The 22,280-nt window shown below is 42.0% G+C and overlaps 1 protein-coding gene across 5 annotated transcripts in view; it reads right to left on the minus strand.

Moving 5' to 3' along the window:
• Positions 1-22,280, minus strand: part of L3MBTL4 (L3MBTL histone methyl-lysine binding protein 4) — a 416,634-nt gene that overhangs the window by 268,135 nt on the left and 126,219 nt on the right. For all 5 annotated transcript variants that reach the window (XM_026496009.4, XM_026496008.3, XM_026496010.4 and 2 more), the window contains one exon: positions 16,354-16,445. In XM_026496009.4, the coding sequence (XP_026351794.2) occupies positions 16,354-16,445 (92 nt within the window). The remainder of the gene's footprint in view (positions 1-16,353; positions 16,446-22,280) is intronic.

The following is a 22,280-nucleotide window of genomic DNA, read 5'->3' on the forward strand; positions in this document are numbered from 1 at the left end:
GTTCTTAATGATTTATTTTTATTTCTTAATTTGTAGAATGTTAATAAGCTTCCAAAAGGTCAAGTTATAGAAAAAGGTTCTCAAAGAAGTATCTGTTCCTCCCATATCCTATCCAGCCCATCCCACCTCTTTAGAGGTAACCAACCTCTCTCTTTTCTAGTCTATCTTTCCTGGGTTTCTTTTTGTAAAAATAAACAGCTATGTTTATGTTTTGTCTTATTTTTTCCCTTCTTTCTCACACAAAAAGTAGCATATTATACATGCTATTTTGCATGCGGCTTTCTTAATTTCCTAACACCCCCTGGAAACCACTCCACATCAGGTCACAGCAATGGCCCACAATCTTTGTCACAGCTGCATCATACTCCACTCTGTGTAAGCACCAAAGTTTACTCAACCTTCTACAGTTGAGTGTGTGCCTTTTTTATATGAACATGAAATTGTTTTTAAATCTTTATGAATTGGCTTGTAAAATGGCGTTAAGAACATTCACAGATTATTTTAGAAGCTTCCAAGGAAAAACTTAAAGGATGACGAAACCCAAAAATGAAATGGCAAGAATGAATGATTTCTCAGGAATATTTTATTTCTGCAAAAATAAATGTCATGTGTGTGTTTAATTCCCCCAGCCTTCTTCTCACATCTACTCTGTTTCCCAGCAGACTGTATATAACAGGTTTTATGTGACTGCCTCCTGTTCACTGCTTAGAAATTTCGTGGTTAACTTCAGAAGCCCCGTACACACATACACGTGCGTACACACAACACTGATAAGAAAGCAAAGGGGAAGGAGAGACCACGGGGACTGTATCAGTAATGCGAGAGGAAATTCAAGAAGCTGTAAAAACTGAGAGGACATTGTTCATGTTTTAACAAAACTGAAAGATACAAAACTGGGGACGGGGAGGAACCAGTAATATATGGAACAGTCTATGCCCTCTTTTCACAATTAAATGATAAATTCAAGACACTGGCAATAATTCACAGCAGGAGTTAGGATGACCAATGTTATTCTTGTTGGCATTTTCAGAGGGTTTCCTGAGGGAAATTTGGGAGCTTTAGGTAACACTGCAAGGAACATGACATTGCTACAACAGCCACGGCTTCTTTGGAGGGTTTCAAATAAAAAACAAAACATTCATTTTAGCAATCTGGAAGGCAGCTTTGAGTAAGAAATAGCACTGTCTTTCATCAGTCTCTTTGCTGTCTAATGCTTTATTCATAGCAGATTTAATTTTTCCTTTCTAAAAATCATATATTTCATTAACATAATTGATAGCCATGCTATAAAATTTATTTTATGGTGACAAAAGGGAACTGGAATCACACGCTAAAGCAAACCATAGGCTGCTAATTTCAATCATAAAAAACCATAAGGTCTGTAGACCTGAAAAAAACTTTGAGAGATAAAGAAACTCAAAGCCAGAGAGGTGGAGAGACTTTCTCAAGGTCACACAACCCATTTAGTAGCAGATTGAAACTAAGGACCCAAATCTTCTGAAAGCCTGTCAACTGTTTGTTCCACATTAGAGGACAGATGTGGGAACAACACAAGCAAAACAAAACCCGGCTCAAGGGCACGGAAGGCCATGAGGGCATTTCCAAGGACGTGCCATGTGCTCTTGCGTACAGAAGTTAAGCTCTTCTGTTTCATCATTTTCTTTCCCCAGACATTTGCAAAATAATGAATTTTGTCACTAATGACAGAAGAATTATTCCAAGTTCTATACCACATAGCAAAAGCAGGTACAAATTACATACTATTATTAAAAAATAAAATGAGTCTGAGCATTAAGAAAAACAAAAACAAAAAAAACCAAACAAAACAAAACGCCATGCCTAGAGAAAAGCAACAGGCTAACGGCGAAATTCCTTTATGAAGTACAATGCATACGGCACAGTCGCATGTGTGTGCCAGTAGATCTCTGCTCCAAAGCCACACATGCACCATGTAAACAGCTCTTGGACACCTGGTAGATACGTGTGAGAAATTCTGGACATTTCGCTCTGTTTATCACTGAGAGCCTCATCACAAGAACAGAGAGATTATGCCTGTACTGGTTACTTTTGAGCCACTCTGCAGAGACTGCAGAAGGTTGGTGGCCATCAGCACCCGCAGAGCAGTAGCTAGATATGTGTTACAGGGCAGTGTCAATTCTCAAAATGGAAGATTCTATCCGCAAGCCCACAGGCATTCTATTTTATTCACAGGCAAGAGTTGGCAGGCAACAATATTTTCTTGATCTTAATTCAGTATCCAGAGAAATGGGAGAAATTAGGCATGCAAGGAAATCACAGCCACCCAAGCACACACTTTCAGCATGCCATGCAAAGGGCTGGCCCAGGACCACGGGCTGCTGGTTTCCAAACCTTCACATGACGACTGTCAAAGGGAAAGATGTTCATATAAATTTTATATGCAGATGATGAAACGAGATTTCTTATAACGCCAAAGACCACTGCCATGAGTCCAGTGGTCTTCTTCTTCGAAGGTTTATCTCAGCAACATCTTCAAAATCTCATACTGTCTCAATGTGTATCTCATAGGCTGAAATGTCACAATTTTAAATGTGACAGGCGAGATCACAAGAAGTGTTAGGTAGGCAAACTGGGATATAGACAGCTTAACCACAGAGAATTTAACTCTTGGTCAACACTTGATGATTCTCTTTACTCGGTGGGGAAAAAAAAGAACAATCACGTTATTGGTAGCATAAAAAAAAAAATCATTCAAATACTGCCAAAGGGAACACAAACATTTTCCTAAGACAAATACAACCAAAGCGAAGTTACGAGAAGTAAAGACAGTCCACCTGCCAGGTTTGAGTGTGGTATTTTTGTTGGCTTAACATTTGATAAAACAAAAGGAATGTGAATTTATGTTTGATCAGTATATCCAGGACAATAGAGACCTATATGAAGAACCACCAAACACTCCCTATCACAGCCATAGTTAGGTACAATTATCTCACTAAGCAAAAATGAAGAATAAGGAATAAGAAAGAATAGGTATAAAGATTGAGCTATCCTTTATCAGGCCATATACAGATGGCTTTCATACAAAAGCACTTCCGTAGCACTTAACTCTGGGCCAAATCCTGATCTAAGCACTTTAAAAACACAAACTCATTAAGTCATCATAAAAGTCCAATGAAATAGGCATTACGTACATTTTGCAGATAATGAAACTGGGGCACAAGAGGTTATGTAATGTGCCTGAGACCACGGTGTGTGTGTATCTGGCTTTGCGTATGAGCGAGTAGTCAGTGCAGTAAATCAACACCATCCCATTCACTGACTAAAGACTGCAACATTTTTAAGCTTTTATAATTAAAACTCAGAATGGGTTTAGAAAAAAACTAAAGTTGGTGGTCTGATTATGTGCTATCTGACCATTAAAAGATCCCCAAATGTCATATGAGAATTTAATACAAAGTAAAGGTGGCATTTTAAGTCAGGAAAACCAAGATAAATGTCATTAGGACACATACACATGACAATCCATTTGGGGAGAATAACTCAATTATATGCCTGCCACAACAACGTATGTAAAAATAATTTTAGATGGAGAGAAAACAGACACAATACAATGGAATACAATGCAGCTATTACAAAAGCAAGATCAGGACACCTGGTTGGCTCAGTCAGTGCAGCATGCGACTCTTGATTTCGGATTATAAATTCGAGCCCCATGATAGGTGTAGAGAGGACTTAAAAATTAAATCTTAACAACGACAACAACAAAAAAGCAAGACATAGACCTCAGTCTGCTAAGGTGTCATGAGAGCCATGACATACTAATAAATATAAAGCTAGCACTCGATGAGTAAAACACAACTATTTATATAGGCCTCATTCACTTATCTATGTAACTAAATATATACAGACATGGAAATATATATGTCAAATTATTTTGAGCGGTTCACCCAGAGAAAAGAACCAACAGAGAAAGCCTTTGATTTTTCTACTCCGTTTTGCTAGAATTTTTAAATGGCATTGTAATTAGTTAAAAAATCAACACACACACAAATTAAGTGATGACGATGCTGGGCAAGAAGACTGGGCACAGTTCACAAGAAGCCTTGTAGAAGGTCTTGGGAAGGACCTTTCAGTTTGTTCTGAGTGGATGAAACACTAGCAAAAGTTTTCAAGCAGAGGGGAGAAAAAAAAAATTCTTGCATTCTATAAAGATCTTATTAGTGGCAGTGTAGAGAATTAATTTAAAAAATAGCAAGACTGGAAATAGGGAAGATGGTTAAGGAGGTTTTTTAATATCTACCGATAATTGAGAATTTGCCACGTGCCATGTGTAGCATCTAACTCAGCTCACGGAAGCCTTTACATCCCCTGTACTGGAGCTCTACAATCCCTGTGTCACATCTGAGACTCGGAGACATTCACAAATACCCCACCTGCACAGCTAGTTAGTAAAAAACCGGAACGCGAATTCAAACCCTGGTCGCATGCATCACTGCAAAGTTACATTCCATTCCAGAACATGGCAGGAGCCTGGACAAGTGTTGAAGAGGACGGAGAACAGGCAGGAGGGGCGGGTTCAGTACCTACGGAGGAGGAAAGACGGGGAGTACCCGAGGACTGGCTGGGAGACAGAGCACAAAGAAGGCAGGGAATTTTCAACTCACGCCCAGGTTTCAGGCTTGGAAGAAATACCCAGATTTTCCATAATGTGTTAGTTTTATAATGTTATCAATACTGACTGATACCTTCAAGGACTCTATAGACAGCTCATGAACAATGACATTTTTGTACCTACTTTTCAATTCCAGATTTCTAGTGCATTACTATAGCTTCAACATCCCCCCGGGTGCAGTATCTTGCAATGAATCTTTCATCTTAAAAGTCTGTTCATTGCTAATACTGGCAGGCTATGAGAGGTTATGAAACTCCTTCCTTGCTTTCTCCTCTGGGAGCTTTATGATTTTCACCTGAGCTAACAATGGAACCTCCCAGGAATATTAGAATTCCTCCTGGCTTTCTCTTGTTTCAATCACAGAGAAAATGGAGACCTTGAATACACCTGTATCTGTAGAGATACAGAGATATAGAAACAGATACACACTCATACACTCACACATAGCATACAATCACGTACGTATACACATTTTTTTCTATTCTTGTTTAAACTACATCTTAATGTAGTTATTTTAATGGTGGGACAGAGATAGGGTCCATGGTTTCGATGGTAGAGCAGGAGGGGCATCTATGATGTCTTCAGGGATTCTAGAAACCTCCTAAATTTTAAAATTTTGTGCGCAAATGGATATAAGCAGTTCTCTAAGGAGATTACCAATAGCTTTCATTAGATGTTCAAAAGGGTCTAATACCTAAAAAAAGATTAAGAGCCGGATGGCTGTCCTTTAAGGGAATCTGTCATTAATCAATCCACTGACTAAACAACATATTTAGGAGCCTTCGATAGGCAGACACGAGCAGTTCCTGCAGCTGTTCATCGTGGGTATACAGGCCAGGCAACAAGGCATGCTTCAAATCCTGCTTTTTCAAACTGATGCCTATTTTTGCCATCTATTTGTTAGGCTAATGGGGAAAAATCCTCACCTACATAATTAAACATAACTTGCTGCAAGGCTTCAGTTAAGATGGCAGTGAAGGATGGCTGATTGTGTATTTTTAAACTCTATTTTAGAGACTACTTCCTTGTTATTTTGAACATTTTTCATAGGTTAATTCTGTATCCCAAACTGTTGCCAAGATTATACCAAGAAGCATTCTACAAAAAGAGAACACAGAATTCATGGCACAACAAAAGTATTGCTAATATGCCAGTGGATACAATTCCTCTTCCTTTTTTGTGAATCTATTCTACTATAATCTCAGATGCAAAATTCTCATTTCCCCAGAACTACTGACCTATTGGTAGTAGGAAGTTTGGCTGAGATGTGTGTGTGTGTGTGTGTGTGTGTGTGTGTGTGTGTATCCAGGTACCCTAAACTACCCACTGACTGAATTACAGTCTCAGAAACAAAAAGAAAGCACACAGCAGAGTGGGTGGGATACTGTTGGATTTACACCAACAAAGATCTTTAGGAACAAAGAGAAAAAACCCACACAGTGTAAAATAAAGGACTGCACAGAAAGAACTTTTGAAAATAACTTCTGAAGTTGTCTGATAATTCACTGGCCAACATGAGTAGACTCCACAAATCTCTGAGTATAGTGTCTAAAGTGATAAGCCCACATATTTTTTTCCTAGATGACTAAACCCTCCTAGGGTAAAAAGACAAAGATATTTCTAATATAAATTTGCTTCAACTGTAGGAGAAGAGTTGTGGAAACTGTCTACTCTTGATTCTGAATACCACTATTTTCTTCTTTTAATTTCTCTTCCTCTGAACATCTTGGAACATGACATTCAGCTTCCAGCTGGAACTGCAGATAAGCAGCCTCTACGGGGGCTCCAAGCCCCTCCCAAGAAGGAGAAAGCAGCTCTGATCGGAGTGTCCAGCCTCACCACTTCAGATCTGCTAAACTGTTTCCCAGGCATCTGGTACTTTGAATCCCACCATTACAAAGAAGTGGATTCTAAGAATAGGAAAAATATCTGAGCTGCAAGATCAGGATGTATCTTCAGTTTTGCCCCAGAACTTACAGCTTTAGAGAACAGGAGAAATGAACATGAATGAGAATTCTCTCTGTTCTTCAGAGCCCCAGACATTAATCAGCTTAAATGACTTCATGTAGCAAGTCTACAGTCTAGTTTTAAAACACACTTCTTTCTCTGCCCAATATGCCTTAGGATTTAAGCCCCAATCAAACATGTGACTATAATATACATAGTATTTTTTTTTTTTTTACAAAATACGTTCTTTCCTGGGAGAACTCTTAAATATCAATGAAGTTATCTTAAAACTGGGGGTAGCAAAATACATATAGAAGACAAAAACAAACAGGAAAACAAACAAGCACACACACGCTTTAAATAAATAAAAAGAGCATATAGACTGAGACTATAATTTGATTCAAAGCATATCAGAATTCATAGTATAATGAGGTATTTCATTTTTGCTTAAACTACTAAAAAAGCCATGCATGGTCATCATGTGGCTAATGATTAATATTTAAAGTATTATCTAAGAAGGATCTATATTAGAACTATGATAGTGTTCTCAGTGATTATCAAGTAATTTGGAAGCATGCTCAAAGCACAAAAAAACTTGACATCTGACTAAACTGTTTTGGTTGGAAAGGTCCTACTTGTCTGAAATTTCTCTACAGGGGGTTATAACAAATATGAATTTTCACGGCAGCATCTTTCTGCACCTGCAAACCTAAACACAAATCCAGACTTTCTCAAAAACAAAACACAGATATGGGTCTTTCAGATTCTATCTGATGTACTGGCATATTTTAAAAAATAGATTTTTAAAAATATAATTCAGGTCTGGGCACAGAAGTTAAATTTAGAGAGAGAACGTAAACTCTTCCTTCACTTGGACTTCACTAAGGAAGGCTGAGAGAGAACAGGAGTGTGTTCAAATAAGGCTGTCATATCTAGGGCAATGAGGAGGTTAAATTAGGAAGGTGTCTTTGTTCCCCAACTACTCCCAGCTCTTTCCGAGAGAACCCCCCGCTCCAACACCACCACATCTTCCTACAGATGGCTGAAATTTCCTTATCAGGACACAAACTATTTCTTTCCCAAATCATAAGAGATTACTACAGATTTTAGAAAGGTGGAAGGACAGAGCATGATACAAGAACATGTTATGGAGTGTCCAAGATAAAGATCCCGCTGAGGAAAGCAGGGGGAGAAAAAGCAGAAATGCCAAAATCTACATAACGATTTTGCCTTGTTTTTGGAGACAAAGGAGAGCAACTGAAGAAATACTTCTGTTCTCCTCATGAAAGCAGGAGGGCCAGCATCACAGCGAGCATGGAAGGTGTGGAACGGCCATATCCGCCAGCACTAAGGTTTCAGATGAAATGATGGGTGCTTTTCAGACTGGACACTCACCCTGACACACAGGAAATCAGGAGACTGAAATTGAACACCTCAGTTGGGAGGCCATGCTTAACGGGGAGCAGCCAAGAGCACTGATGTGATCAAAAGGAGGCCAGTACCGACGAGGACGCAGTCTTGGGGGACGGGGTCCTGGCTAGGGTTCTGAACGAATGCTGTCAAGAAGGGCAGGTTCCGGGGAGAGCAAAAGACTAGAATCTGAGAAGTGTCATGTTAAGAATTCTTGCATCTAATAAAGTGAACTATTTGTCAGACATTATATCGGGCTAAACACTATATACATTTTACGTAATTCCTTAACAGTCTCTAAGAAGCGAGTGATATTATCCGCCACCTCCAGTTACAAACTAAGAGAGAAGCGCATCACAGAGTCCTTCTTCTATAAAGTGAAGGGAAGGAAGCTGAAAGGACTTAACGAGGCAGCACGTGTACAAGCACTGAGCCAATGAAAAGATGCTCCAAAGTGCACCTCTCCCAGAGAATCACAAAGCAGAGAGGAATTTTAAAAAAAGAAAGAAACCCAGTCAGTCTTCACGGAGTTACAGCTCTACCCAGAGACAAAACACACTACATATAATCACACAGAACGACACAAAAGCAGTCAGACATGCTACGTACACAAATAACGAACAGAACCACGGTTTACAAAGATCGTTCCAGCAACTGTAGGCAGGAAGGTTAAAGGTGGGGCTGGCCTGGACAGAGACAGATCATTTACAAAACTGTTGTTACAACTGCTATGAAAATAAAATGGGGGCTTACTCCTACATGAAGGCAGTGGTGGCAGGGGCACCGAGAAGGAGCTGAAGGGCAAAACCAGAGCAGACGTATGTGAGCAGAGACAGGAGGAACAGCAGCCGGCCCCACAAAACGAGTGTGGAGGGCCCTTCCCAGGGACAGGGACCCCATGAAGCAGACTCACGAAGGCAGACTGGGAAAGGGAGTCGGGTTTGCATGTGCTGAGTGTAAGACAGCTGTGGGCCACAGGAGGAGGTAGGAGGACCAAGAGAAAGGTCTAGGAGGTTACAATCTCCACTGGGTTTAGGTGGAACTCAAGTAAAGAGGGTAGATGAGATGCCCCAGGGGCCATGTAGAATAGGGTCCTAAGACTGAAGCCCAGGGGAAGAGGACTTTCAGAAACGCCTGGCCAGCAGTGACCGGGACCAAGCAGAAGCAGCCGCTGACAGCGGAGAGTGTCCTGGAGCAGAGGGAGTGTAAGCCAAGGCCTGACGTGTGTGGTTCTGAAATCAGGTAGGGGGCCAGAGAGTGGGGGCACACTTCTGGGGGCACAGTTTCAGATAGTGGTGGGAGTAAAGGCCAGGATGCAGAGTCAGAGGAAGAAAAGGTTAGAAAATGAACAAAAGAGAAAATGCAGGCCAACATTTCAAGAAGCTAGAGCAGACTAAGGAGATGAGCTATTAAGGGGAATGCAAGACCAAGGGCCAATAGGCTTTCTTAAAGATGGGACAGACAGGTGTATTTATGTTCCAGACACACACGCTTGAAAGAGAAGCAAAGGTGACTTACAAGCAGGACATGAGGTGATTGATAGGTCGTTGATCAATTCTCTCTAGAAAAGCAGAAACAGGAAGGTTACAGGGCGTAGGTAAAGGGATGAGGGGCAGGAGGAGGGTACTTGTCCCCGTTCAGCCTGGGAAAGTGATATGAGTAGGTGTGATGAAGGTTTGTGGCAAGGAGTGGAGGTAGATTGCCCCGCATCCATTAAGGGAGTGATGCCTTCTGCTGGGAGTGAGGGCAGATGCCTGAGAGAAGTGCCTTCCTAGGAAGCAGGGAGTGCTCGGATTGAGGACCAGAAGGACGGCCAGGCACTGCCCTCTTAGTAGAGACTGTCGGTCTACAGTGCCACCAATCCGCAAGGCTTTGTGCTTTTTCTCTAGCAGGGCTTGGCAGCTTAGAAGTTAGAAGGCACATGTGATTCATCCAAAGCTGGGATTTTGGCAGGCATCTGTGGGGAGAGGAGGACAGGGGGACAAGGCAGTTGAAGATTCTGGCAAGAGCATGGCTAAAATGATGGAACCAGGGGGTCTAGCCTGGCCAGGGAAGATGTGAAGCCAGAAGGAAGAAAAAGGACAAATCAACCACAAGTCTTAATTAAAGGAAAAATTGGTACTGTGAGAATAAGGGAGAGAGAGGGCGGCAAGGGCAGTGGATGGGATCAGACAGTGAGACTGAAAGTTCCACACTGCAGGAGAGGTCCAGTTCTGACTGACGCAAGTGTGGCGGGAAGCAGGTGGACTACCCTGGGAAGGAGGGTCTGGCCCTCAGGTGGAGGCGCGCGAGGTACTGGGTGGCTTACATGGGCAAAGGATGTCCAAGGATGAGCAGGAGACCCGGGCAGACGCAAAGGGGAGGCTCAGGGAGGGCTGCACGCGAGCGCACACATGCACACAGGCACACACATGCGCACAAATGCACAATCCCATGAAGTAACAAGAGTGGAAAGCGTAGGGAGGAGACAGCATATGCCTCAAGGGAGGGAGGGCTGGGTGCAGAGTGACAAGATACTAAGGAGCAGGCAGGCGGCAGGAAGAGGCTAGGCCCCCTGACCTGGAAGGGTGCAGAAGTGAGTTTGGTAGAGGCCAAGGTGCACTCTCAGGAAGCAGAGGTTACAGCGAAGCAGCTGGGCGTGCTGACCCGAGAAAGGGGGCACCGCGTGTTGAGCTACTAAGGATGATACATCACTGGCTTTTTTATAAGAAGACTTATTTATTTATTTATTTATTTATTTATTTGAGAGAAAGAGAGAGCAAGTGGCAGTAGAGGCAGAGGGAGAGAGAGAGAGAGAATCTCAAGCAGACTCTGCACTGAGCATAGAGCCTGATGTGGGGCTCGATCTCACAACCCTGAGATCATGACCTGAGCCAAAATCAAGAGTCAGACACTTAACCAACTGAGCCACCCAGACACCCCAGTACATCCCTTGTTTTACCACAGGGGGTGCTGCAGAGGTCATAGGAGAATGACAGGAGGGAGTTGGCCATGAGAAGCCACTCAGGCCAGGGGCAGGGACAGAGCAGCACAGCACTGGAAAGGAGATGACACCTGTGGTCAGTGGCTTCCAAAGACAGCCATGTCCTAATCTCCGAACCTGTGAATATGGTATGTTACATGGCGAAAGGGATTTTTCAGATGGGATTAAGTGTAGTAGCATCTCGAGATGGAGAGGTTATCCTGGATTATCCAGGTGGGCCCAATGTCATCACAGGTGTCCTTGCAGGAGCGACGCCAAAAGACCAGAGACGGAGATGTGACTATGGAAACAGAGGGTGGAGTGATGTGGGCCCACAAGCTAAGAAATGCAGGCAGCCTTTAGAAGCTACAAAAGGCAAGGAAATCGATTCTCCCCCCACCCCCAGCCTACAGAAGAAACACAACCCTGATAACCCATTGTAGATTTCTGGCTTCCTGAACTTTAAGATAATAAATTTGTATTATTCTAAGCCATTAAGTTTATAGTAATTTGTTACAAGCAAAAAAGGGAGGGAGGGAGGGAGGGAGGGAGGGAGGGAGGGAGGGAGGAAAGAAGGAAGGAAGGAAGGAAGGAAGGAAGGAAGGAAGGAAGGAAGGAAAGAAAGAAAAGGAAAAGGAAAACAACCCCTGACTATAAGACAAACTAAATTATATACTACACTATAAAGACACACAGAGAAGTCCAAGAGTTTTAGCTTTTCCATGATGACTTTCATCTTGTTCTGAAATATCAATCATTTTAAAATGAATTCAAGTGTCCCTGACCTGCAGGGGCCCAAGCACGCATTTAGCCTATCTGCTCAGCCGTCTAACTCCTGGGGAAACAGGAACATCTGCTGGGCATAAAAAGCAGAGCTTTCTAGGCCAGTGACTAAGGACAATTGGGATGTGTGGTTTGTGGGACAAGGTCGGTTTAGGGCGAGGGAGGGCTATGCTCCCTCAGTCAGACTTGCCCCCAGAGTGCTGGGATAGGTGCAGGTGGAGGTCCCCTTGGCTCATGGTCAGATAACATGAGGGGCAGCACCTGCCTTCACACTGGTCCTACACTGTCCCCCAAGCCTCACTCCCACCAGGAGGACCCGGGTACTCAGAGGCTGCCAAGTCCACAGGTCAGAGTGCACAGGCTGGGACAGCTTCATGAAGGGGGAAGGTTTTAGGAGGACATGGAACTAGGAAGTTCAGAGAACAAGAAGAGACACAGAGGCCTCACACTTGGATGAAGACTCTGAACAGTTGAACAGGGCAGCAACAAGCAGGAGGCAGTGCACGGTCCACCTGACCAGCACAGAAGCAGCTCTGTGTTTACGTGCACCTGCAGATGGGGCTGGACTGTGGGGACTTGAATTCCAGGTTGGCATATCTGAACTTGTGATGGGCAACAGGGTGGGAAGAAAGCTTCAGGGAGATACAGCGGATGCTTAGATGACTGGCAGGGAGAGATAAGAGAGGAAAGTTTTAGAACCAACTTCAAAACCAAAGGAAAAAATATTTTAAAGTTTGAATCAAATCAGGATAGGCACATTTCACCAGTAACGAAGAGAAAATGTTTTTATATTTTCTGTCAACAGAAGGTGTTTATATCCTTGTACACTCACTACCCCAGATGGTAAAATAAACCATAAATTATAAAACACTTTACTTTGTCTTGTACAAAAAGAAATTCAAAATAGGCCTATAGATACGCAAAAACCCTTTGTGTGCAAATAAAATAAGCATACTCTTTTAAAAATATACACACACAAAATATACATATACATATGCACATTGTCTTCGTAGAACACATGCCTGATTTGCATGATGAATTGACCACGTGTGTGTCTGTGTGTCACTGGTACACCTTCTAAAACTTGAATATTAGGATGGAAATATAGTAAAACTAAAGCAACACTCAGTATCTTTTTAATAAGTTTCCAATCAGGATATGAAAACTGTTTCATTTTATTTTCAACATTTCACTGTCAAAAGGTGAAAAGCTTCATCTCAGCAGGCTGACCTGAACACCATTATTACAATATTTACACAATTAAAATGGACAGTAAGAGTCAAGAGCACAATGTCACTCCAAAACTGAGTTCAATCTGATCATCTTTCTTGGAAGACTGGCCTGAGTTATCTGCCTTTTTTATTCTACTGAAGGCTATTTTCAATTATAAACCACGCCACTTCATCTTAGAATATAAATGTCCAGTCAGAGTAACACCGTATTTGAACACAAGCATCTCCGGTCATCAGGACAAATCAGACCTGATAACTGGTAAACTGCTTCCTCCTCGTTCAGGGCTGGAGGAGACGCCACTTCTGCGTGGAATGCCTGGGAAACTCATTACTTGTACATTCTGCTGACAATGAACATTCTACCTCACACTGCTGTCCCGTTTTCAGGCATACCTTTTTTTTTTTTTTAAAGATTTTATTTGTTTATTTGACAGAGATAGAGACAGCCAGCGAGAGAGGGAACACAAGCAGGGGGAGTGGGAGAGGAAGAAGCAGGCTCATAGCTGAGGAGCCTGATGTGGGGCTCGATCCCATAATGCCAGGATCAAGCCCTGAGCCGAAGGCAGACGCTTAACCGCTGTGCCACCCAGGCGCCCCTCTCAGGCATATCTTATACCCCAACTAGATGGCACGATTTTAAGCAGCCATGTCATGAACTCCTTAGTGTTTCAGTCCAGATCTTACATGGTGGTTTGTACAGACAGAGCCTCAAAAACGTCAGTAGCTTGACTGCTAAATTCTGAGTGAAGGCAAAGGCACACCTACAGGTCAGACAGGTCCACTTTCTCACCTGCTCATACTTTATGGTCACTTTCAGAGTTGGCAAAAATTAGAGTCCACAAGCTTGAGAAAGTCATATTTCAAAGTATTATTAGCCAAGGGATCCTCAGAGACTGCATCCCCTGCCCAACGCTCATCTCTACTCTGTGGACAGTCATGGATTCTACTTACACCCTCCAGAGGGAACCCACCCCTGCCTTTACGATGCCACATGTTCCCTCACTTAGTGCTCGTCAGTACCTCTTTTGTCAGATCTCTATAAAGTCAAGGGAGAAAGTTCTATGACCCATAACGTACTATTACACAGTTCCCAATATTGAAATAGGGATTTATTTCAAGAACAGAAATCTCACATTTGCCCCCTTGGTGGTTTTTTCAGTTAATACTACGTCACCAGGGAAAATCGGGGGGGGGGGGAATTCTCTGTTCTGCAGGTGTTCTCACGCTAGTTGATGGACCTTGAAGTGTCCTAGAGGAAAAACCCAGAAATCGTGTTAATCCTCTCACTGGCTGAGCGCAGGGAAGAATGCAGGCACCGGCCAGAACCCAACAGCTCTCTGCCATTAGCTGAAATCTGCCTTGCTCCAGAAACAAAAGCCCATTTCAGCTTACCACGCCAACATATGATTCAGTCCTCAGTGGAGGTAAGAGAGGACCCTGGTCTGAGGACACACAGGGACCTGATTCCTAAGACCCTGCATCACTCTTGGCCAATTTTGCTACGTGGAAGTCCTGACTTCAATCACCGGCTGTTCTTATATTTTCGTGGTCTCTGGCTGCCTTGAGACCCTACGGTGATCCATTTACACCCAGCCACTGGGTCACAAGCCTGGCCTGTGTCCTGTGGCTGAACCTGGACTACATCTGCCCTTGGGGCTCACAGCTCCTGACAGGCTTTAGCTGGATCTGGGGCCAGCCTACTCTACCCTCCTGACCTGCACTGACCACACAGCATGGGCCCAAGATGGGCCCAGGGACAGAGAGAACAGGCAGGTTGCACTGGCTTGCCCCAGTCAGAGCCAACTCTCCGTAACGATCTTCCATGTTCAGAAGTGAGAAGAGGTTACCCAGAAGTCATTCAACATTGACTGATCAGGAGCACAAAGAACAGATGCTGTGAAGAAACAGGAAGGAGAAGGAGGAAGAGACCCCCTACCTGGGGAACTTACTCTAGGTCTCATCACGTGACAGTCTCATCACAAGTCAGCAGGGACCCGACTCCTGCCTGAGCAGGGACTGTAGCGTTCTTACAAGCTACTACCACCTCGGGCCTCCATCCTGCACACAGAAGCCCGAGGAGCTCTCAAGCTCCAGGGTGCCGGGCCCCACCCCCTGAGGTTCTAATTTAATAGGTCTCAGGAATACCCGTGCGTCTGGGTTTTCCAAAGCTCCATAAAGGCATCTGATGAGAAGACTGGGTTGAGTATGAAATATTTAGTATTTCTTAAATGTGAGCTGCCAGCACTTGGTATCTTTTTCTTTCCCTATTTGCTTCACTTCTCCCCCATTCTACTGCCACGGCCAGGATTAAAATTGTTAGCCCTTTTGGGATGCCTGGGTGGCTCAGGCAGTTGAGCATCTGACTCTTGGTTTCAGCTCAGGTCCTGATCTCAGGGTCATGAGTGATTTCAAGGTTGTGAGATTGAGCCCCACGTCGGGCTCTGCGCTCAGCGGGGAGTCTGAATGAGATTCTCTCTCCCTCTCCTTCTGTCCCTCCCTGCTGCATTCTCTCTCTCTATCTCTAAAAAAAATAAATCTTTTAAAATATTGCTAGCCCTTTTGCATAATAAAAACTACTAGATGTAACTTAACAAAATGTCGTGAAAAGTAAAGCAAATAAAAAGCATTAGCTTCTTACTGCTGGTAAAAATGCAATATAATTATGCAAATCTGATGCAATTATTTATATAAACTCCCCTGAAATATTGAAAACAAAGACCAAGAAGAATAGAAAGGGTAGCAGAAGATTTGGTACCCTGGGTAAAGATGAACCCCCTGAAGTCACAAGCCCCCGTGCCAATAGTCAGTGTCAAGCAAGCCCACACAAGCTGCTCTGAGCATCATTAGAGTCCGGTGGAACGTGATGGGGCTTCACCGGCTACTCCAACATGTTGCCTGGCCCACAAATTCCATGCAACACATCAAAACAGATCCCTCGAACCTGATCCTTGGGTGGTCTTGTGCAAGAAATACCTGCTCATACAAAGAAAGACTAGCACGTATTGCTCATGATGTGCACACCGTATTCAACACCCTTTACATGGACAACTGAGCTCATCCTCCAGCAACCCCCAGAGGTAGGTATGGTAATTTCCTTATATCACAGATGAGGAAACTGAAGCACAGAGAGACAGAACAACTTGCCCAAGGTCACAGAGCTGGAAGGTAGTAGCACTGGGTTTCAAACCCAGGGAGTCCAGCTCCAGAGCACACATTCTGAATCACTAAGGCTTCCATTAGCTTTGTTGTTTTCCAGTGAAACCTATAAATCAAATAAGTTGGGTGGTCTGTGTAGGCAAATGATTTCCTTTTAATTAACTCACTTAAGTGTTCATTCCTTGCCAAAACTAAGACTGTTAGTGGTTCACCTTGGAAAACAGTTCAACGGGAGCTGCTGCAGCCTTCTGTTCTGTCAAGTACTGCTCCCACGACCACGCTTCCTGTGCAGCCACGGAAGGCACTGGAAAAGAAAACAGTGACTTTTCTTGAAACAATTAGTGACAGAAAAATAATATCTAACTGAAGATACACTCAACAAGCAGGCTGATTCATCAAATAGGTAATCAGGCAACCCAGCAACTAATAAAAACCTTATCTCTCACTTTCCATGAGCATTGAGTGAAATCATCTGACCAGTCCATATGCAGCTTCTCCTGTTTCAGAACAAGCCTGTGAATATACCCCCACCCACGCCCGGGAGGAAGACCACCGAGAAACTTAAATGGGTGATAACACGTAAAATGGGTCATTTCTTACTCCTCTCAAAGAGGAGTAAACAGGTACAGGTTTTTAAAACATGATTTGGTTCATTTTAAGGTGAATGACCTGATAATAACTGTATAATCTCCTTGCACTTTCATACCTCTTTTGGGGATAAATGTCAATTGGTACAACCTGTTGGAAGGCACTGTGGGAATATGTCAAAAGCCCTAAAAATTATTCATATATTTTGAACCAACAATTCTGCTTCCAGGAATTTGTCTTAACGCGATTACAGTGAATGTGCCCAAGAGGCAAACATGAGGGTTTTTATCCTTGAACTCCTCATAATAATGAAACATTGGAAACAAACTACAGGTCCATCAAGAGGGGGGTTAATTAAATGCATTGTACAGACGTGTCATTTTAATAATAGGCTGTAAAATTACATTATAGAAGATTAATGGCAGAGAAAGACTATGTTAATGATACACTATGAGTGGGGAAAAAAACAGCAGTTTAGAAAACAAAATGATCCTTTTTGTTAAAATATGTAATCAAAATGTGAAAGACTAAAATTATGTAAATCAAAATCTTAAGTTAAGTCACCTTTAGCTGCCAGGATTATGGCTTCTTCCCTATTTTCTCTGCACTTTATTTTTCTGCTTTCCACATTTTCTAGATCAATAGTTATCCTTTGTAATTCAATAAAAATATCATTTTTAAATAATAAAAATCTGAAAAGGGTTGATAATTTTAAGTTTCTACTTCTATGTCCCAGTAATTCCCCCTCTAAGATTAACAGGCTAAGTAGTCATGATAAAAGTTGATAGTAAAAATATACATCAGAACATTATTACAGCAAAAACACAAAATAATATGACAGAAAGGTCAAAAAAGACTATAATACATGTACATATATACATAGGCACATATAAACATATGATTTTGAAGTTATCAAAAACTATTTTTAAGTAACAAAATATCTTGAGAATTTTCTAGATTAAGTAAAATCAAAGTAAGGACATAAAACATAAAACAGATTATATTATCCTAAATTTTAAAATATAAATTTTACATATATTGAGACATTCATTCATTCAGCATATGTGTAAAGCACCTTCTTTGTGCAACACACTATGCACAGATATTGACCCACACATTACAAATACACACGCATAGAAAAGCAACTGAAAAGGCACAGCAAAATATTAATAGTGGCTATATGTGGGTTGTAGGATTAATGCAAAATTCTTTCCTTGTTTGTTACTTTCTACCACTTTAAAGTTCTCTACAAGTATTATTGCTACACACACACACACACACACACTCACAAACACACACTCATATACACACATCCTGGAGCAGATTGGCCAGAAAGCGCTATGTGAGTTTTAACATTCATCTTGCTGTAAACTGTTCCAGAAGAAGGTACAGATGGTAAAAGGTCAGAAGTGCCTAGCACTGGTAGTGACAGGTGGTAAGACGCACCCCTAAGTCAAACGTTTGAAACCTCTCAAGACAATAAAGCAACCTGATAGGATAACAAACCTAAAAATCCATCAAGTTGTATAGGAAGAATTCATGTAGACTTTTAATCATTTAAAAAATATTCGATGAGCTTAATATGATAAGAAGTGTGCTGTCCCTTGAAACAGAAATATAACTCAGTCCCTGATCCAGTAGAGAAAAATAAACAAAGAATATATACTAGTCCTTTGATATACACATGTATATAATGACCAAAAGGGAGTAATTTAAGCTCAGATTATAAAGAAAAAAAATCATATCAATTTAAAGTTCAGAAACAGACACAGAGTATATACATTAATATTTACTATTCATCAATTACAACACACTAACATGTTCTTGCTAAGAAATACACTGACTAAAGATGAGAATTTTGAAAAGCATTTTAATCTTCAAATAAGGCTAACAGAATTGTCATCAATGGATTTTTTTGCTTTGTTTGAAAATAATGAGACATCATAGTGTGATCTCCATCAAGGAGCTTACAGTCTGTTCAACCATTATAGCACTTACAGATTTACTGCCATTTCTACCACAATAGGAGATATTTTATTTTTCTAAATAGAGAAAGCAATTTGACAAACCCTGAAGATACCCTAGTAAGATTATTCAACATCCCTATTTTCACATAAGCATTTTACTACATTACAATTATATGATTTACAAAAAAACATTACGGCAGTGTTGCCTCTAAAGCAAATATAGATACCTCATTTTCTACAACAGCTGTGTTCTTAAAAAGATTGTGTGTAATTTCTCAATTTAATCATATTTCCCATTGTTATATATCGTCATTTCACCAGAAGTAAATCATATCTATGATCATCTCTGATGATCACATAAGTCTGTAATAACCCTTTTAAGTTTTACCAGAAAAAGAAAACATGATATCAAAAATAACAACCTTCCGTGGATTCCGTATTTCTGTAAAGCAAGAGGACCAGTCAGCCACACCGTACCAGCCAGTGAGACAAGGAAATACCTGGGGCCACACACAGGACTTTCATCATCACTGACTCTAGGGGGACTCACGCCAACTTAAAGGAACCAAATTGCTTGTATAGAATGAGGATGTAGACTCCTAAAAAGAAAGGATCTCGTTGATCTTGTCCATCACTGTATCCCTGGAGCTATAACCATGACTTGCCCTAAATATTTGTTTAACGAATTAAAGGGAAGGAAGGCAGGTGAGATAATAATTTTGGCTTTAAAAATGAATTCGAAGATACCTATTTTGACCAACTCGTTGCTCAATTTCCTGGAGAGAAGGAACCAATTACAAACAGCCTGCCTCAGGCACTGAATTTTCTTTATTTTTTATGCAATTTTCTTGAACATTCTACAGATACAACATTCATTTTATAAAGTATTAGATAGGCACACAGGTTTGTAAATCCTAAATTCCATTTCTTTTCACTATATACACAGTGGCTACAGCAAAACATTCCAATTATTATTCTTCTGCCACACATTACTAATATACAACATATATTTGATCCTATATGACCTGTCACTTAATATGCACCTATTATATGCCGGGTACCAAAATTATGGGGTGTGTGTGTATTCATGCATGTACATGATGTGAGAGTATATGTATGAATGTGTATGTTTCCATTTATTCTTTACAACACTGAATATCAGATTTGTAACCTCATTTTATAATTACAGGAAACAGGCTTACAGAAGTCACACATTTGGAAAAGTCTGGATTTAAACAAAATTTCTAGCCCATGCATTCCCATTATACAGTACTGCCTCACTTTAGCAATGTACCATGAAAATGTAGCAGAAATACCTATTAAATTGGGCGCCTGGGTGGCTCAGTCAGTTAAGCGTCTGCCTTCGGTTCAGGTCATGATCGCAGGGTCCTGGGATTGAACCCCGCATGGGGTTCCCTGCTCTGCCTGCCTCTCCCTCCCCACCCCCACACAAATAAATAAATAAAATCTTTTAAAAAAAGAAATAACTATTAAATTAATAACTTTTAATGTAGTAGAAATGCCTATTAAACTAATAATTTTTAACGTAGCAGAAACGCCTATTAAATTAATAACTTTAAAGTTTAAAAGCACCATAAATGAGTCTGCAGGGTAATTAATAAGCTCACTCATTCACGGTGGCTGTGTAAACCTGACTCAAACTTTGGAAGTCACATTGACAATGCATACATGCATACCCCAGAGATACTGCAGGTCCAGGTTTTGGCTTCCTAGTACACATAAAAGTTATGTTTATACTATATTGTATGTAGCCTATTAAGTATGCAGTGGTGTTGTGTCCTAAAAAAAACAACGTACACAACTTAATTTAAAAATATGTTATTGATGGGGCGCCTGACTGGTGACTCAGTCAGTTAAGCATCTGACTCTTGGTTTCAGCTCAGGTCTTGATCTCCCGGCTGTGGGATCCAGCCCCGTGTTGGGCTATGCTCAGTGCAGAGTCTGCTTCAGATTCTCGCTCCCTCTCCCTCTCATTCACTCTCTCAAATAGATAAATAAAATCTTCTAAAAAATATATTTTATTGATTAAAAAAGTGCTGTCATCTGAGCTTCCAGTGAGTCATAATCTGTTGGCTGGTGGAGGGTCTTGCCTCGATGCTGTGGCTGCTGACTGAGTGGGGCGGGGCTGCTGAAGGTTGGGGGGGCTGTGGCCAAGTCTTGAAGGAAGACAACAATGAAGCTGGGAGCACCGATTGACTCTTCCTTCCCCTTGAACACTTAGAGGTCGTGGTGCGGTTGTTAGTTGTCCTAATGTCAATATTGTTGTGTCTCAGGGAAGAGAGAGGCCCGAGGAGGGAAGGAGAGACAGGGGAGCAGCTGGCAGGTAGAGTCAGAGCACACACAGCTTTATCGATGCAGTTCACCATCTTAGAGGGGTGCAGCTCACGGCACCCCAAAACAATCATGAGAGTACTTCGAAGACCACTGATCACAGATGGCCATAACAAATATAATAATAATGAAAAAGTTTAAAATATTGTGAGCGTTATTAAATGTGACACGGACACACGAAGTGAGCAGATGCTGTGGGAAAAATAGCACTGACAGACTCGCTTGACGCAGGGTTCCCACAAAACTTCAATTTGTAAAAAACCTAGTATCCGTGTAGCACAGTAAAGCAAGCCATGCCTGTACATATAGCCAAAAAATAAGGTGCTAATACTTGTTGATTAATTCATCCCGACTTTAACATTATGTTCTAAAAAATGCAAAAGGAATAAATACAGCTTCTATAACAGTACAAAGTTGGGAAAAATCTGAATGTCCAACAACAGAGATCAAGTAAATTATGGTGATGATGGCCACACAGTATAACTTTTCCAAATACTAGATTAAGCACAGTTGATATGCACTTCTGGACCAGAATGTATGTTTTTACATATGAATAAAAACCATAAGAAAACAAAGACATGAAGATGGCTGGGTTAAGATGGTGACATCTGTCAAGGAAGGCAAGACAAAGGCTGACAGACCTGGCCAGTAGAGAACCAGGCACTTTTCAAATATTCAGACAGCTTAGGACTTACAGGGCCAGCAAAAAGCAAAGGCAGCTACAGGAGCCAGCTCCCAGGTCCCTTGCACAGGGTGACACCGAGACAAAGGGTCCAGATACTGCCACATGGGTGCTCAGACACCCTGTTCCTGTGGAACCCATTCCACGCGGCCCTTCTGCACTTGGACTGCCTGTGGGCGGACCCTGAGGACAGGTGACGCAGAAGGACTCAGGCCTCATCGGAACTCGGGAGGCACTAGAAACCGTCATGACGGCCGCCTGAGGGTGGCCTTCTCGGAGCAGCTTCTCGAGAGCTTGCTGTGTTCTGCTGTGCCGGAAGGATCACAGGGCCCTCTGTCAGACTGAGCTCATCTGCACCTAAGCCTCGTCTACCTGGCCAGCTGCACACGTGCATGGTTGCCAAGACACCATGGCACAGCCATTCCCCTGCAAAAGGGGATGATGTGGCTTTGGCAAAACAGCAACAGCGCCCCTTCCCTTGTGTGGAAATAAGCAGGGCCATCTCTCTTTCTCTGAGCGGGATCAGGTGATGGTGGGGAGTGTGGGTTTC

Source organism: Ursus arctos, unplaced genomic scaffold (assembly GCF_023065955.2).
Source record: "Ursus arctos isolate Adak ecotype North America unplaced genomic scaffold, UrsArc2.0 scaffold_17, whole genome shotgun sequence".
In the NCBI taxonomy this organism is placed as follows: Eukaryota; Metazoa; Chordata; class Mammalia; order Carnivora; family Ursidae; genus Ursus; species Ursus arctos.